At 51.7% G+C, this 18,924-nt stretch overlaps 1 protein-coding gene across 1 annotated transcript; it reads right to left on the bottom strand.

The window, feature by feature from the left end:
• Positions 1-6,928: 6,928 nt before the first annotated feature.
• On the bottom strand, positions 6,929-7,933 carry LOC135999474 (olfactory receptor 14J1-like). The gene has a single exon (XM_065653038.1). It carries the CDS (start codon positions 7,931-7,933, stop codon positions 6,929-6,931), a length of 1,005 nt encoding a protein of 334 aa, XP_065509110.1.
• Positions 7,934-18,924: the final 10,991 nt, after the last annotated feature.

The following is an 18,924-nucleotide window of genomic DNA, read 5'->3' as shown; positions in this document are numbered from 1 at the left end:
CGAGTTATAGTCTAACTCATTGCAGGTTCATCCTGTGTGCAGTATTTTTTGTCTCTAGTTGTGTTTTTCTCTTATGATAATACTGTAATTCCATTTTTAGTTCACTGCCTGCTTTTCTTTTCTCACTGAGTGTCTGTGTCCATGAGGAATCATGCTCCCTGTGTTTAAGCAAAATAAAGGGCTCCCCAGCAAAGTGTTTTCTGCTGACATCCGAACTCCAAGACCTTTTTCAAGCTGCAGGGACAGTTCCTGTGTGCATGGGTGGAAGGGGAAAGAGCTCTCGCTTGGCAGCCCTGCCAGGGAGCAGCAGCGCTTGGCCTTCCAGAGCTGTTCTCGTTCCACTCCCACACTCTCCTTCTCATCCCTTGTGTTGGTGCAAGGCCTGAGTGCTCTGGCAGCCTGGTCACCGTCCTGCTGTGTGTCAGTTCTGTGAGCGCAGGCAGGGACAGGCAATGGGCACTGCTGTGACAGAGCTGACCTCAGAACGGCCTTTCCAGAAAGAAAGGTCATCTCCTATGGGCAGGGCCTGAAGGTTTAGCTCTTCTTCCAAGCTTCTCTGCAGAACATGCTGAAGTGACATGCAGATGCAAACAGCAGGGTACAGCTGCACAGTGTGTGTGTGCAGGGCTGGGCACACAGCAGTGTCCTCTCACAGCCAGGCCTCCTGCCAGAGACCTGCAGGACCAGCAGAGCAGGGGCTGGGCTGTGCCCCTGTGCACTGGACACCCCATGGAAGCTGTCCCAGGGCATCGTCATGGACTGGCCCCTCACAACCACCTTTTCCAGCCTCTCACCACAGCTCAGAGTTCTTTGTCCCTCCATGGAATTACACTGAATGAGTATTTCAGCTGTTCATGTTTGCATTGTTCAGATGAGATGTGAGCATGCACATCATGTACGAGAGGTGACATGAACCCGAGTCAGCACAAACACCATCAGCTATTCCTTGGGGTTCCATGAAGGCCTGTGAGACAGACAGTTTATTGAGGTCACATCATGTTGGGACTAATATCCCATAGGAAACCACCAGAATGCAGCACTGTGATGTGCTTCCTTGTACCAATGTCCGTTCCTAATGATGAGGGACATCAAAGATGAACGCAGAACATGGAGACACACCATGGGGCTGAGGTGCCTCCCATCCTTTGGGAACAGGAACAGGAGCACAGAGAGACACTGTGACTCCTGCTTCTGCGTGTAAAAGGAAAAGTGTCCAACCCTGAATATCAAAATGTGTTTTATGAGTCCACGAGGCCAGCTCAGATGTGGACACCTGACAGAACCTGACATTTCTGTGTGTGACTCCAGGGACAAACCCCAGTGGCCTGGTGAGATTCATCTCAGCTCCCTTGGACAGGCTCATCTCAAGTGTCCCTATTTGCTACATCACCTTTGCCATCTCCATCACATGCTGTTCTACACAGTCCTACACCTGCCCCTCTTTCCCTGTGGGAACTTCTGGATTGTGGTCTCAAAAGTGACAGAGTAACCAGAGAGGTTCAGAGGTCCCTCAGAAAGGCAGACGTCAAACCCATCTTCAAGAATGGCAGGAAGGAGAACTGGGAGAATTACAGGCTGCTCAGCCTACGTCTGTCCCTGGGAGGAGGACGGGTCACATTCTCCTGCACCATCAGTTGTAGGACAAGGAAGGGATTGCTGAACCCAAAGTGGCAGGGGAAAGAAAGGCCTGTTGTGTACATGGAGCTTTGCAAGGCTCCAGACATGGTCTCCTGTGGTGGCCTTAGAGAAGATTGGTGAGATCTGGGATGAAGATGTGGATGTTATGATGGGTGGGAAGGTGGCTGGATGACCAAACCCAAATATCATCAGTGGTACAAAGTCCTGTATTTAGCCAGTTTCTAGCGGCATCCCTCAGTGATGAGTACTTGGGCCAACTCTGTTGAACGTCTTTATTCTCCCCGTGCATCATGTCACGGAGCACATTTTCAGCTCCTTTGTGGATGATGCAAAGCTGGGCCTAGAACAACCTCACCTGGTTGGCCCTGCCTTGAGCAGGAGAGTCAGACAAGATGATGTTCAGGGCTCTCTTCAAACCTGAGTTATTCTATGATTCAACGAACCTTTACCTTGGAGAGGTGTTTGAAGACAGAATAAGTAGTCCTTACCAGTTGAAAGAATGAATCCTGCCTGCAATTGCTAACCTAAACTATCTAAATCCTCTCAGTTTTGGTCAGTCTGCTCCTCTAACAAAGGTAAAAGTGACTTTTAAAACACCTAATCAGAACCTGCAAAGAACACTGTCCTTGCAGTGCAGACACTCTGGAGCCCGCACTATTAGTTGAGTCTTGTTTTAACATCTATCACAAGACTGTTACATAAAGTGTCCTTTAGCTGAACTTTTCTTGTTATACACTCATTATAATAGAAAAATACACATCGCTAGGATGGGAGACCCAGGCTCAGCCCGGGTCCCTTCCTCAATAAGTCTGCGTAGTGGTGAAACGACTCTGTAACCAATATGCCATTGTGTAATCACTTGGCTCTTTAGGACTGCGTGAGGGTCTGAATGTAGGGATAAGATTTTGTATGTAATGGCTATTCCATCTCTGTCCGATGTGCTGGTTTCATTCCAGCATCCAGACTTGCACAACTCTGTAATAAACAATATCTCATCTCTGGGTGTGGGATTGGCTTTGCACTTTGGGTAGCAAATTCGCAATTAGCAACCAGGAAGAAGGAAAAAAAAAAATAGAAGAGGCAGGAAAGGACATAGAAAAGGTGTCAACATTTCACAGTCCTGTAAAGAATGCTTCTCCACTCAGATCTTTAGTAGGAAATAGATTTGATCAATTTGATAACACAAGCATACTTTTATCTAGTCAGGTTGTGGCCCATAAGGAGGGTGATGGATGGGTATGGGATTATGAGATCACTTGTGTCTAGGAAACTCATAACTGAGTTCAGAGACTTTGGCTGTGAAGGGGAGAGTGAGGTCAGTTCTGTCTCTGGAGGTGACAGCCCAGTAGTAGGAACAGAGCGGGGAAGGTATCTCTGCCTACGTACCCACAGGCCCTACCCAGGAAGAGGCCTTGGAGACATGTTGTCATGTCCATTCTGCCTGAGAACATGACGGGTCAGCAGCAGGAACATGGTCGTGTCTATCAGAGAAGCTGAAAGGTCAGCAGCACTCATGGGATTTAAAAGATCATGGTGAGGTGACTTCTCTCTGGCCAAGTAAAAGACCACAAGAAGCCTAACAGGTTGGGTTCCCTGCATGAAGGGCAGTTTCTGAGATGGTCGAGCTTTCCTTGATAGAGCAAAAAAGCAGGAGAGAGAAAAAAATAATCATAAAATGCAACTTGAAAGGTGAGGACAGGATACCAGGAGGAAGAAATGTCACTGGAAGGGCAGGGCTGTGGTGCAAGAGGCCACCCAGAGGGAGCTGGATCAGCCCATGGTTTGTGCTCCAAAGAACAGGCAGGGAGGGTGCAGACACATCAGTGAAGGGACAGAAATGCTGGGGTGAGAGCAGGTGGGGAAGCAGATGGGTGTCTGCAGCCTGCAGGGAAAGAGGGGCAGGTGTAGGACCGTGCAGAACAGCCTGTGATGGAGATGGCAAAGGGCGCTGGTGAGGCTGGAAGGGACCAAGAGAACCCAGGTCTCTGTCCCCTTGGCCATGGCAGTTGTCTCTACCACTGAGGCCTGGGAGAAGACATGTTGTCCTCACGGCACTGGGGCCTCGTTGCCTCCTTGCAGCCCCATGGGGAAGCTGGAAGGTGCTGTACCAGTGTTGTCCTTCCCTTGGCCTTGCACACCCACATCCCACGGTCCCAGGAAGAGCCCTGAGCCGTGTGTGAGGGACAGGATCCCCCGTCCCATTGCCTGGAGGTCATGGCTTCTCCTTTCTGCTTCAGAAAGCAAGCCAAGCAAACTCCCCCTGAGAGTTACATCACTTTTCTTTACATCAGATTCTCCACTGAAGTTTGCACCTGGTTGTTACAACTTTTCTGCAGTTGCCACACATGACGCCCATCTACAGGAAGGGCCGGAAGGAGGATCTGGGGACCTACAGATCTGTCAGTCTGACCTCCGTGCTGGGGAAGGTCGTGGAGCAGATGATCTTGGCTAACATCACACAGCACTTACAAGAGAACCATGTAATCAGGCCCAGTCAAAATGGGCTTGTGAAAGGCAGGTCCTGTTTGACCAACCTGATTTCCTACTACAACAAGGTGACCCAACTAGTAGAGGAGGGAAAGACTGTGGATGTTGTGCACTTAGACTTCAGCAAAGCCTTTGACACCGTATCCCACAGCATCTCCTGGAGAAGCTGCAGCTCATGGCCTGGATGGTGTATCTGTGATGAATAAAGAACTGGCTGGAGGGCCGGGCCCAAAGAGTTGTGGTGAATGGAGCCAAACCCAGTTGTCTAGTCACAAGTGGTGTCCCCGGGGCTCAGTATTGGGGCCAGTTCTGTTTAATGTCTTTATCAATTATCTGGATGAGGGGATTGAGTGCACCCTTAGTAAGTTTGCAGATGACACCAAGGAAGGCCACACAGAGGGATCTGGACTGGCTGGATCATTGGGCTGAGGCCAGTTGTCTGAGGTTTAACCAGACCAAGTGCCAGGTCCTGTACTTGGGTCACAACAACCCCAGGCAGCGCTACAGGCTCGGGGAAGAGTGGCTGGAAAGCTGCGTGGCAGAGTGACATGGGGGTGTTGACTGACAGCAACTGAACATGAGCCAGCATGTGCCCAGGTGGCTAAAAAGGCCACCAACAGCATCATGGCTTGTATCAGGAATAGTGTGGCCAGCAGGACTAGAGAAGTGATTGTGCCACTGTACTTGGAACCGGTGAGGCAGCACCTTGAATCCTGTGTTCTGTTTTGGGCCTCTCGTCATAAGAAGGATATTGAAATACCAGACAGAGTGCAGAGGAGGCAACGAATCTGGTGAGGGGCTGGAGCACAAGTGTGGTGGGAGTGGCTGAAGGAGCTGGGGCTGTTCAGCCTGGAGAACAGGAGGCTGAGGGGAGACCTCGCTGTCTGCAACTGCCCGAAAGGAGGTTGGAGCATGGAGGGTGTTGGTCTCTTCTCCCAAGTAACAAGTGATAGGACAAGAGAAAATGACGCCAAGTTGTGCCAGGGAAGGTTCAGATTGGATATTAGGAAAAAATTCTTCCTGGAAAGGGTTGTTGGGCATTGGAACAAGCTACCTAGGGCAGTGTGGAGTCGCTATCCCTAGAAGGGTTTAAAAGGCATTTAGACGAGCTTCTTAGGGACATGATTTAGTGCTAGAGTTAGGTTATGGTTGGACTCAATGATCCTGAGGGTCTCTTCCAACTGAAATGATTCTATGATTCTATGATATAACTAGAAAACTCTTCTATCACTTCTTCTCAGTGCTCTTTACATACCTGCCTCTTTACCTACAGTCCCGAAACTTATCTAATTAAGTGCACAAGTCTTGAATACTAGTTGCAAATGACAAAAGTGACATGGCTCTATCAGTCTTGTCTGATACCTGCCAGTCCCAGGCAAACACCTCAGGTACACGGGGGCCTCTCGAGATTTGCCCTGGGTGCTTATAGTGAGACCATGGAGCTCAGCCCGAAAACCTGAGAACACCCCTCAAAACTGAAAAACCAAACCAAACCACCACCATGCTCACATCTCCCCTCAGTGCACACCTGGACTTCTGATCTAGTCATCTGGTGTCCTTCCATGGGGGTAGAGCAAGCTCTCTGAGCCCTGGTGAGAGGACAATGATCAAAATGGTGTGGTGGCTGCAAGAGGCAACAGCCCCAAGCTGGCACCCGGCAGCACGACAGACTGTTTCCATGTCTCTCTTGCACACACACTGTGTCCTGCTCTTCTCCTGGGACATCCCATCTCCCCACAAAGCCTTTCCCTAGGGAGAGCACACCTGCACTGGCCTGGCTGCCATTCCTGCACCCTGTCCCCACGCTCCCCACAGCCCCCGAGCTGGGGGTTTGCTCTGTAGATCAAGTGGGCTGTGGTGCCCGGGCTGTGGTGACTCTGCGGGGCCGTACTGGCCAGACTGGGAGGCAGCCCCAGCTGATGGTGGTCACTGCCACTGACCGTGTCCTACACAAACTCTTGGGTGGCCACGGAGGGTGCTCAGAGGGACCCTGCCTTATTCACCATGTGCGTGGGTGCTGGCCACCAGCAAGCAACTGCTGAACAACCAGCCTGAAGTCCCTCGAAAGCCACACTGGGACCCTGATCCCATCACACTGAGCCCACAGAGAAACAAGCCAAACAATGAGCCCCTTGAGAGTCTGTTCCTTAGGAATGTTCTTTAAAACAACTCTGGAAGAAGATCTAAACCTTCAGGCACTGTGCTAAGGAGATCCCCTTGCTGCTGGAGATGCTGTTCCGAGGCCAGCTCTGTCACACAAGTGCCCATTGCCTGTCCTGGTCACAGGACCGACACACAGGTCGACTGTGACCAAGCCCTGGGAGCCCTCAGGCCTTGCAGCAGCACAAGGGCTGAGAAGGAGAGTGGGGAAGTGGAAAGAGAAGGACTCTGGGAAGAACAAGGCTGGTGCTCCCTGGCAGAGCTGCTCTGCTGGGACCGTTTCCTCCATCTTTGCCGACAGACACCTTATGTTGACCTTCACAAAGGTTGCAGAGGAAAGATCTCAGACAAACTGTTCACTGCAGGGTCATTTATTTTGTTTAAATACACAGAGAGCACAACTTCTCATTTACAAGGTCTTTCACTTGAACTATAAAGGTGGACAGAAAATTAGAAGTGGGATGAATAATAACATTTCTTTGTGGGCAGTATTATCATAGTTAAAAAAGCAAAACCAAACAAGCCTTCCCCTAACTCCAAAAAATCATCTACAACGACGAAATATAAAAAAGACAGGTTGGACCTGTCATGAGTTATGTCATGAGTGATATGCAGAAGATGGGAAGTTTAAAGCCTTTGAAAATTATCCAGCCATGAGTTTCCTCAGGGCATCCTTTAGCTCCTGGTTCCTCATGCTGTAGATGAGGGGGTTCACTGCTGGAGGCACCACTGAGTACAGAACAGACACCACCAGGTCCAGGGATGGGGAGGAGATGGAGGGGGGCTTCAGGTAGGCAAACATGGCAGTGATGATGAACAGAGAGACCACGGCCAGGTGAGGGAGGCACGTGGCAAAGGCTTTGTGCCGTCCCTGCTCAGAGGGGATCCTCAGCACAGCCCTCAAGATCTGCACATAGGACACCACAATGAACATGAAACACAAAAAGAACACACAGACACCAACAACAATAAGCCCAGATTCCCTGAGGTAGGCATCTGAGCAGGAGAGCTTGAGGATCTGGGGGATTTCACAGAAGAACTGGTGCAGGGCATTGCCCTTGCACAGTGGCAGTGAAAATGTATTGGCCGTGTGCAGCAGAGCATTGAGAAACCCAGTGGCCCAGGCAGCTGCTGCCATGTGGACACAAGCTCTGCTGCCCAGGAGGGTCCCGTAGTGCAGGGGTTTGCAGATGGCAACGTAGCGGTCGTAGGACATGATGGTGAGCATAGAATACTCTGCTACTATCAAGAAGGCAAACGAAAAGAGCTGTGCAGCACATCCCGAGTATGAGATGGCCCTGGTATCCCAGAAGGAATTGGCCATGGATTTGGGTACAGTGGTGGAGATACAGCCCAGGTCGAGGAGGGAGAGGTTGAGCAGGAAGAAGTACATGGGGGTGTGGAGGTGCTGGTCACAGGCTATGGTGGTGATGATGAGGCCGTTGCCCAGGAGGGCAGCCAGGTAGATGCCCAGGAAGAGCCAGAAGTGCAAGAGCTGCAGCTCCCGTGTGTCTGTGAACGCCAGGAAGAGGAACTGGGTGATGGAGCTGCTGTTGGACATTTGCTGCCTGTGGGCATGAGGACCTGTGCAAGGAGGAAAAGACAGTGACGGTTTAGATGAGACTCCTCTGAGCAAAATCAAAGTCATTTCCCACAGACCCTCCCACAAAGAGACCCTTTTCTTTTTCCAGGAGAACGTCCTGGCTGGAGCCCTGGTCGGTGCTTGATGAGTGTGCAATGAAGAGCAGGGTCTCTGCCCAGGGGCTCTTTAGGAGTCAGCCTGACCCTGTGTGATGGGGTGGGGCCGGGGCCAGTCCTGGGCTTCAGCTTTGTCAGATGGAACCGCTGCTGCTGCAGAAGGGACTGTCAGCATCTGTACCCCCAGACCTGAGAAACTGAGTTTGAGAGGTTTGTAGTTTCTATAGCTCCTTCTCCCCTCCCACTCTGGGAAGTGTTGTAGGGTGTCAGAAACCCTCAGCATTTCTGCTGCACTCAGGGAGAACAGAGCGAGTCCTGCGAGACCAGAGGATGCCTGTGGGTCAGTGCAGAGTGAGGGCAGCTGCTCTGTCCCTCTGTCTTGCTCCAGCTGCCCTGGGCTGGCACCTTTCTGAGATGGAGGCTGATCACACTGCCATGTTACCCTGAAAAGCCACCAGGCACTGCTGAGAGCAGAGGGATCCACCTCGGACCATGACATGTCTCACCCTCTCCTAATGTCTCAACACCCCAAATTATAGCCCGGAAACTGCTCATCTCACAAACCCAACAGCATTTTCTCTGTCACAGCAGCTCCGCATTTCTCCGTGGGGCTTTCGGATAACACAAGGATGCTGTAGTACAGGTTTGCATCCTGAAGGATAGTTCAGAGCATCTATGTAAACTCCCAGGAGATATCCAAGTGTCCTAATGATGCCATTTGATTCAGGGAGACTCAGCTCATTCCCCAGCCCCACACACTGCATTGCCCACAGCCCCACAGGTCAGAGCAAAGCTGGGACACGTGTTCCCGTGGACACACCTGCAGGAAAGGACCCACAAGATCAGGCTGTGACTCTGCAGCTGAAACTCCCATCCCCAGAGAGCCTGACAGCAAGAACCAGATCACACCAACAGTGACCCAGAGCAGTGGAGCAAGAAGGAAACTGCGGTGAGGGTGGGTGTGAGAGAGGCCAGGGCAGAGGCAGCCGGGCACTCAGACAGCGTCACCCTTCCCCAGCTGTGCAGCCACCTCCCACACACCAGCATTGCCGGGCAGCTGCTCTCAGCCCCTGTGCTCTGCAGAGGGAACTGGAGCTCTGGCTGCACAGGAGCTGCTTCATGCCTTGGAGCCCCCGGCCCTGAGGGCAGAGGCTTTGCTGGGTGGGAGAGGAGGCGAGGGGGCTGCTCACAGGAGGGATCTGCACTGCAGGGGATCATACGGATTTTTCTCTGTTCTCCCTCCAATAACAATTCTCGGCTTAGTTTCCTCTCATTTCTGATCATTTCCCTGCTGCCTGGAGATTCTCCTCCTGGGAGGTGTTTCCCTGTCCATGTCTTTTCCCTGTCAGCACTCAGACCCCATCCCACCCTCTGTGCCCTCACCCTGGCCCTACAGATCCTGCCTGTTCACAGGGCACTGCCTGGGGGCATCTTCCTGTTTGCAGGTTGGAAAACAGGTCAGACTAAGGCTGACGGGTTCAGCAGATGTGATGCTGGTGCTGTGCACAGGCAGAGCAGCGGCTGAAGGGATGTTATGAGGCTTCTGGCAGACATACCCATCACTTAAAGTTGCAGTTCAGGAGTCTCAGTGACTTTTTTCAGGAGGAGGGCTCATTTTCCTTCTCTCTTTTCCTGTACCCCTCACCGCTTCGGATAGGAAACTGAAAAGAAAGGCTCAGGAAAGCTCCCTATCTGTCTGGTAATCCTTGCATTGATCTTCTGCTTGAGGCATCCACTTGGAAAAATCCTGGGGGTGATCTGGAGATGTGAGCAGCTCTGATCCACACAGCACCCCCTTAACAGCAGAAGCACCTTTCCTGCCTTGATAGGGGTCGATCCTTCCCCCCACAGCTTCTCCCCACAGCACCGTGGGGATCTCCCCGGGCAGGCTGAGCGCTGACCCTGGCAGGCGGCAGAGTCCCTGCCCCGGCACAGCCCTGGGGTGCAGGGACCCTGCTCTGCAGGACAGCCCTGGGCACCCCTGGGTGCTCACCCAGCTTCACAGCTGTTCAAAATTGCCTGACAAGAGCCCCCTCCTTACAGATCCCTCAAGCTGTGCCTGTGCTAACTTGAGGAGATGCCTCCAGGAGCTGCAGCTGCGTTGCCCTGCACCCAGAGACTTACCATGGCAAGGGCTGCAAAGATTTCTCCTCCAGTGAGCTCTCAGTCATCCTCCCCATCCTGACCACCTTTCATCTCTCTCTGCCTTGCTCGTCTCCCTGAGATCCCCAGGCAGAGCCCTCAGCCCTGCTGCGCTTTGCAGAGGAGCTGCTCCTGGGCAGAGCTGTCTCTCTGCAGCGCTGCCGCTTGCCATGAGCTCCCTCTGTCCCAGGAGCCCAGCCCAGCTCAGCAGCACAGGAGCAGCCCAAGGCACTTTAATGACCCCTCTGGTGGCTTTGGTGCTGAGTCCATGAACTTCAGACCCTGGAGGAAGCTGAAGAAACCTCTGAAGAAGTCCAAGTCAGATTCAAACTCCAAAGTTTCTTGTAATGTTAATGGATGCCCCTGAGGAACACTATTGAGGAACTGACCCCAGGGTCTGGTTAGAGAAGAAAACTGGAGGCAGAGATGACAGGTCAGGACAAGCAAGGTGAAGGTCTCTCTGATGCTGAGTAAACCTGGATGTGTTTCATTTAACGAAAGGGCCAAGCCCTGACCCCCAACCCTGGGAAGGCAGATCCTGTCCCTCCCACGTTGCCCAGGGCCCTTCCTGGGACAGTGTGATGTGGGGCTGTGCAAGGCCAAGGGCAGGACTATGGTCCCACACCTCCCAGGTTCCTGGCTGGGGACAAGGAGGCCATGAGGCCCCTGTGCTGTAAGGACAAGGTGTCTCCTCACAGGCATCAGAGCTGGAGACAACAGCCACAGCCAAGGGGAGAAGGAGCTCCAGCTGTTAGTGTTTACATGCAGACGGTTTATCCTGATGAGAGCGTCTCTCCCAAGATAACATCATGAGGAGTTACAGGACACTACGAATATCACCTGCAGGAGAAACTTTGCTTTCTTGGGGGGCTAGTGCTCATAATGCCAGAGCTCTGGACTTAGAGGGGAAGTTTCCCTTCATGTGGGAGAACATCAGGAATGTGTGGAGCTCTGCCTGGGGACAGAGAATACCAGATGAAAGTTGAGGACTCAGCGTGAGAGGGCAGAACAACATGGGCAATGTTGTGGTGGGTGGACATCAGCTACTGACTCACTGATGAGGAAGAGGAATTAGATGAGGCCTCTTTCAGACAAATGAAAGAAGCCTCGTGTTTCCAGGGCCGTGTCCTCATGGCAGACCTAAGATATCCCAATAGCTGCAAGGTACCAGCCATCCAGGAGGGTTTTGGAGCTCATGGACAACATCTTCCTGACACGGGTGGCTGAGGAGTCAGTGAGGTGAGGTGCCCTGTGGGACTTCACACTTACAAACCAGAAAGGGTTGGTCAGGGATGGAACAGTCAGGGATGGGAAAGTGGAGTTGAGGCTCCTGGGAGATGATAACAAGGCAAAGAGCAGGATTTCAGGAGAGCAGGCTTTGGCCTGCTGAGGGACCTGCTTGGGTCCCATGGGATATGACCTTGGTGTCTGCAGCAATTTTTCTCTCACATTTCCTCCCTCCTCTCTCCCACCTGCTGTTGTGCAGTGTTTTTTACCCTTTCTCAAATACAATATCACAGAGGTGCTGCCAGCATCCCTGAGTGGCTCAGACTGGGCAAGGAGTGGGTCCATCTTGGAGCCAGCTGAAATTGGCTCTGCCTGATGCCGGTCAAACTCCCGTTGTCTTCTCAGAGAGGTGACAACTGTAGCACGCCCACACTCATCCCCAGTTACAAGACTTTGCCATGTAAACCCAGTAGACGGTGACAATGTGTTGGGTGTTACAAACTACTTGATCATGGAGAAGAAATGGAAAAGATCTTCTGTCAGCAACCTGAGGAAGTCACCAGGAAATGAGCAGGTTCCTATAGGGAACTGTAATTGCCCTGGCATTCACTGGCCAGGCAAAGCAGTGGGTATCAACAGTCCAGAAGATCTTGGGCCGACTGCTTAACGTGGCTGCCTGGTGGGACAACAAGGGTGATGCTCACCTGGATCTGGAACTGGGAAACAAAGAAGAGCTGGTGAGGGATGTGAACATCAGTGTCCACCTTGGCTGTGGTGACCAGGCAACAGTGGGATTCCAGGCACCAGAGGGGAGGGAGGAAGGCCAGCAGCAGAGCACAGGCTGGTCGGCTCCAGAGGAGAAGACTTTGACATACTGAAGGACACCAGCCAATATAGGTGGTGACATGGAAGTCTCTCTGAAGGGTGAAGGAGCTCAGGAAATATGAGAAGCCTTGCAGGACAGCCTTGTGCTCCAGAGGAGTGTCATTCCTCTTGAGCTGTCCTGGCATGTCTCCTCACTCAAGTGGTGCATCAGGCACCCACTTTCCTACACATATTGTTTTGTGTTCATCAGAAAATGCTCCAGATCAATAAGATACCACCTCTTTGGGAAACGGGGAGGAGGGAGAGGGGCAAAGACAATAGAAGAAATACTGATTTATTCTTCTTTATTATGGAAATGCTCTCTATTTGGCTATTCCTGAAATCTCCCTAATCATCAAGACCAGACTTGAAGCCTTTAGGAAAAGGATGCACAGAGCCTTGGCTTGTAAGGGCATTTTGGATGTTAATGAGCCCTCTGCTGCCGTGATCCTGAACTGCAGCTGCTGAAAGAAGGAACAAACCTCTGATGAAGTGAAAGGCAGAAGTGGAACTCAAGTTTCTGAGGGTGCTTGGGACCCCATGAAGGGACAGGACTGACACAGCTGTGAAGGAAACAACCAGTCGAGGTCCCTGTCCTTGGAGGCTCGTGAAGCAAAGACTTGGAGACACTGGTTACAGGTGGTGAGGGCAATGTGGAGGTGACTCTGATGCCCTGTCAGCCCTTGATGCATGTTTATCACCAGAATGGCTGAGACTTGATCCCTGGGACCTGGTATATTTTTCTCAAATGTTTTTCAAGGCTTTGCCTGTGGTCAGTGTGAGTGTTTTGTGTTTTGGGAGTGGGTTTTATGTCAAGTGCTGTTGCTTTAGCTGCAAGGCTCTGGTTTTCTGTGGAGTTGGAAATGCCTGTGAGTTCTTCACAACTCATCAATCTTCTTTTATACCCCTGGCAATGGTCACCAATCACCTCAATGTCCCAGTCTCAAACTTGCTTGAATCCTCTATTTGGATCCATATCCCATCACTCCAGGATGTTCATGCATCCACCAGGTTCATGGATATTTCCTGAGGTCCATCCAGGACTGGGCAGTGTAAGAGAGGAGCAGAGCAGGGAAACCTCATTGGCCATGCCTGAGCACAGCCACCCCCAGCAGCAGCCATTCCCCATCTCCCAGGCACAGCCATGCCCACAAGATGGAAATGTCACTGCCATATATGATTAGCCCAAGAGAGGCCTTTCTTCCTTCCTTCCATATTCCCAGGAAAGTCTTGCTCCTATTCCTCCTCCACCTGCAGACAACAACTGCTTTCCATTTCTGGGCTCAGCCATGGCTGTAAGGGTTCACTAAACCATCAGCCATCTCATTGCTTCTCCCTGACATGCCCTGTCCCTCTCCCATACCTACACATGGTCAATCTCTGCTGCTCAGGGCCTCCCGCTCTTCAGAAGAGGCCTTGAGCTCTTTGGTTCTTCCTGGTGCTTATTATAAACTTCCTCGCTCTCCCCAGAGTTCATGGTGAGCTTTCTTGTCCATAACAGCCCCTTTATGACCATGGCTTACTAAATGGGTGTCTTTTTATGATCATTTGTGCAGAAAGAGTAGTCACAGGAAAACACTGAATATGTCAAAACTGATAGTGAGTGCAGTGCCGTAAAAACCTGATGAGTTACCCCCATTGCTGTGTCTCTCCTGGAAGGAGTCTGTCCCAAGAAGGGCATCCAGCTTCTGCCACTCTCTGCAGAGGCACATGAGCAGTGTCGGTGCACCTGGGGAGGAACAGGGTGATTTTTGCCAGACCACCCTTCATAGGAACCACTTAGATATGTACTTCCGGATGGGGTATCGTACCTTATGCTGCAAATACCTATTGGATTGGCACTGCCAGAGGGGCTACCACAGATGCAGAGTATCATTTTACAGATATTTAAATATAAGCATGCTAAACTTTTTTTTTCTTTAAAAACTGACATTGCTAGACAAATTACACAAACACTTGATTGATTATTGGTGGGTTTTAACATGATTATCCACAGAAGGCCCACCAGCTTTTCATCTCAGGAAATGGGATGCCAGAGCTGAAGGGAAGGATGGCTTGGGCTCTGTCCTGTGATCTGGGAAACTGAAACATGCTCCCATCTCCCCAACACCCTGCCCTCCTCAGTGAGGGGTGTGAGACATTCTGCCAGCAAGATCTGAACTCACAGTCATGACAGGTATTTTGTGTCTAACTGCAGCCAATGGTGTCCTGTCAGCTCAGGATTTGGGCTTCCATTGCTGGAGGTATTTAAAAGAGGCGGAGATGTGGGGCTTTGGGGTATGGTTTAGTGGTGGACTTGACAGTGTTTGATTTATGGTTGGAATCCATGTTCTTAAGGGTCTTTTCCAGCCTAAATGATTTTATGATTCTTTGATTGTATGATTATCTGATTCTCTGATTCTATGATTTGGGTTGAAACCATTTCCATTCCATCGCCTCCAGCTTCCCTCAGAGGCTGCTGTTGTGTGGCACAACTGTCCTGGCTCCCCAGGCAGGTTGGGCACTGGCTCGGTGTCTGCATTGGAAGTTTTCCCCTTCCTGGGGTAAAAGACTGTTGAGGAGAGACAGTTGTAGAGATTTGGGTCACAGAGGTTTGAAGCAATCCTTCCAAAATCTGAGCAGGCTGAGCTTTGGTACAAAGGCACAAAGGAAGCCAGAATGCTTATGTGGTGTGCACTGACACAACACTGTTACCTGCATTTCCAGTCTCTCAAGTCCCAACTGTGCAGCAGAGTCTGGAGTTCTGAGCTCCCTTCATCTGCCCTGTGTGGCACATGTAAAATGAAACTACCCCAGCCAAAGAGTTGGTTTTGATTCTCTTCACAGCCTGAAGCACCACATGGGTCATGAGACAAGCCAGGATACCCAACGAGGACTCACATGCTCTGCACTTACAGTTTAGATGTTCACTGTAATCTCAGCAGACAAGAAATGCTGATTCCTGGGTGCAAGAAGCTGGTCAAGTGCCTCGTCACCATTTCTGTAATAATGGATTTGATGTCTGGCTGGTGTGCAGAGTCTATACATGGATGCTGACACCTGTTGAACAACCTGCTCTGAAAGGATTAGCAAGGTGGGCTGTTCTTTCTGGAAGGGCATTGAGACAGCAAAAAAGAAGATCTTGTGTCAGGACAAATGGAAAGGGATTCAAAACTTGTGGTTAGGGCTATTTGAGGGGACTTGTAAAGCAGCCCTGCACCTCATGTAAATTATTTCTGTGGTCAGGGCTTTTTGGGGGTACTTGTAAAGCAGCCCTGCACCTCATGTAAATTATTTCTGTGGTCAGAGAGAACCTGAGAGCTTTGTCTAAATGGAAAACATGAAGGGGATGGAATGACAGCATCATTCAGGCTCAAAGGGACATCAGGAGGTGTCTTGACCAACCTCATGATCAAAGCAGGGTCAGACCAGATTACTCAGGACTTTATCCAAACACATATATGGGCACTTTCTGGGGTAGAGTGGATGCGCACCCCTGGGAAACAGCTTCCAGGGCTTGACTGTCCTCAGGATTGGAAAGTTTCTCCCTTTCTATAGCACCTTTCCAAGCCCAACCATCCAGATTGTTTTTACACATCTACTTGCATAGCAATGCAGACCATAATATCCTACCTTGGACACAAGAGTAGTGTGGGGGATGATGCTGAATGCCCTGCTGACTTCCAGGTAACAGACCACCACTGCTCTCCCCACGTCCTGCAACCCTGTCCTTTCCTCACAGAAAGCAAAGAGGATGGACAGGCACAACCTACCCTGGGTAAACCCCGTCACCTTCTCTTTCACACACCCAGAAATGGGGTCCCAGTGAACATGCTCTGGGGCACAGCCCTTAGTTCCCCTGCTCACCCATAGGCCATTTTTGAAAGGTGCACACACTGTGTGAGAGCTGCCAGTGGTCAAGGAGTGCCCCCAGTCTCCATGAGCTTTCCAAGAAGGTGGAGAGTGGCCTCACTGTGACATGGTCCTGCTGTCTCAGCTCCTGGGATGCTGCCCCTCCTGTCCCATAGACTGGAAAGGATTGTGTTAGCTCCAGCGACCCCTGGCTTGATCCCCATCCACTGCTGGTTGTTCTGCCTCCAGTGACAGAGGCCTGGGAGACCTTGCTGGTGAAAATGGAGGACAAGAGACACAGAGAATATCACTTCTTTCCATTATTAAATCAATGAGTGGCCACAAGGTGTCTTTGTTTCTCCTTTCCTGAACTAGGAACAGCTCATTATGAGGCCCTTGAATTGCCTTACAGGTCTAGACAGAGTTTTGCTCTGGACTGTTGCTGTGCTTGGAGGCTGCTGTGCTTGAAGACCAGATGAACTAACTTCTGCCACCCTGCCTTGGCAGTTTATTCCATCCGTGTCACAGCTCTGTCTGTAACACTGACAGCTCCAGCTCCCCCAGTCAGGTCCCTGGCTGAGGACATTGCCTCACATCTGGGCTGTACCACCCCAGCTGTGGCACCAGGAAACCTCTGAGTCGCCCCATGGAAACCTGGTACCAAGTGTCCAAGATCCCATGCGTGCAAATGCTTTGCTTCAGAGCACAGACATGAGATGGCCAAAGATTGCTGAATTTCTCTCTAGACCTAGGAGTATAAAACCAGAATAAAATGCCTAAACTCCTTCAAATGAAGATTTCCCCCTTCCAGCTTGGAGAAATTAGATCCTTTGCTGTAACCTTCCTGGTGTCCTGTCTAATGATGGGACACGAAAAGACGATTGTCACACCAGTTTATTTTTTAACACAAAGAACACAATGCTGGCAAGAAGTGTCTGTGCAGAGGAGAGAGAATCAACATCACTGATTACTTGAGGTTGTTTCAAAGGATGTGCCCCTGGAGCCCCAGGGACAGCTGGAGGGAGCCCAGAGGGGACAGAGGAAGGGACATCATGGGCTGCTCCTGTGCTGCTGAGCTGGGCTGGGCTCCTGGGACAGAGGGAGCTCATGGCAAGCGGCAGCGCTGCAGAGAGACAGCTCTGCCCAGGAGCAGCTCCTCTGCAAAGCGCAGCAGGGCTGAGGGCTCTGCCTGGGGATCTCAGGGAGATGAGCAAGGCAGAGAGAGATGAAAGGTGGTCAGGATGGGGAGGATGACTGAGAGCTCACTGGAGGAGAAATCTTTGCAGCCCTTGCCATGGTAAGTCTCTGGGTGCAGGACAATGCAACTGCAGCTCCTGGAGGCATCTCCTCAAGTTAGCACAGGCACAGCTTGAGGGATCTGTGAGAAGGAGGCTCTTGTCAGGCAATGTTGAACAGCTGTGAAGCAGGGTGAGCACCCAGGGGTGCCCAGGGCTGTCCTGCAGAGCAGGGTCCCTGCACCCCAGGGCTGTGCCGGGGCAGGGACTCTGCCGCCTGCCAGGGTCAGCGCTCAGCCTGCCCGGAGAGATCCCCACGGTGCTGTGGGGAGAAGCTGTGGGGGGAAGGAGCGACCCCTATCAGGGCAGGAAAGGTGCTTCTGCTGTGGAGTGGATGCTGTGTGGGTCAGGGCTGGACACAGCTCCAGATCACCCCCAGGATTTTTCCAAGGGGATGCCTCAAAGAGAAGATCAATGCAAGGATTACCAGACAGATAGGGAGCTTTCCTGAGCCTTTCTTTTCAGTTTCCTATCCGAAGCGGTGAGGGGTACAGGAAAAGAGAGAAGGAAAATGAGCCCTCCTGCATAAAAAAGCAACTGAGACTCCTGAACTGCAACTTTAAGTGATCGGTATATCTGCCAGAAGCCTCATAACATCCCTTCAGCCGCTGCTCTGCCTGTGCACAGCACCAGCATCACATCTGCTGAACCCGTCAGCCTTAGTCTGACCTGTCCTGTTGTCCAACCTGCAAACAGGAAGATGCCCCCAGGCAGTGCCCTGTGAACAGGCAGGATCTGTAGGGCCAGGGTGAGGGCACAGAGGGTGGGATGGGGTCTGTGAGCATTGACAGGGAAGAGACATGGACAGGGAAACACCTCCCAGGAGGAGAATCTCCAGGCAGCAGGGAAATGATCAGAAATGAGGGGAAACTAAACTCAGAATTGTTCTGGGAGGGAGAACACAGAAAACTCCGTATGATCCCCGCAGTGCAGATCCCTCCTGTGAGCAGCCCCCTCGCCTCCTCTCCCACCCAGCAAAGCCTCTGCCCTCAGGGCCGGGGGCTCCAGGGCATGAAGCAGCTCCTGTGCAGCCAGAGCTCCAGTTCCCTCTGCAGAGCACAGGGGCTGAGAGCAGCTGCCCGGCAATGCTGGTGTGTGGGAGGTGGCTGCACAGCTGGGGAAGGGTGACGCTGTCTGAGTGCCCGGCTGCCTCTGCCCTGGCCTCTCTCACACCCACCCTCACCGCAGTTTCCTTCTTGCTCCACTGCTCTGGGTCACTGTTGGTGTGATCTGGTTCTTGCTGTCAGGCTCTCTGGGGATGGGAGTTTCAGCTGCAGAGTCACAGCCTGATCTTGTGGGTCCTTTCCTGCAGCTGTGTCCATGGGAACACGTGTCCCAGCTTTGCTCTGCCCTGTGGGGCTGTGGGCAATGCAGTGTGTGGGGCTGGGGAATGAGCTGAGTCTCCCTGAATCAAATGGCATCATTAGGACACTTGGATATCTCCTGGGGGTTTCCATAGATGCTCTGAACTATCCTTCAGGATGCAAAGCGGTCCTACAGCATCTGTGTGGTATCTGAAGGCTCCAAGGAGAAGCTGTGACAGACAAAATGCTGTTTGGTTTGTGAAATGAGCCGTGTGTAT

This window comes from Caloenas nicobarica, chromosome 28 (genome assembly GCF_036013445.1).
Source record: "Caloenas nicobarica isolate bCalNic1 chromosome 28, bCalNic1.hap1, whole genome shotgun sequence".
Lineage (NCBI taxonomy): Eukaryota > Metazoa > Chordata > Aves > Columbiformes > Columbidae > Caloenas > Caloenas nicobarica.
Note: the sequence above shows the minus strand (reverse complement) of the source record. Positions and strands in the feature narration are given on the sequence as shown.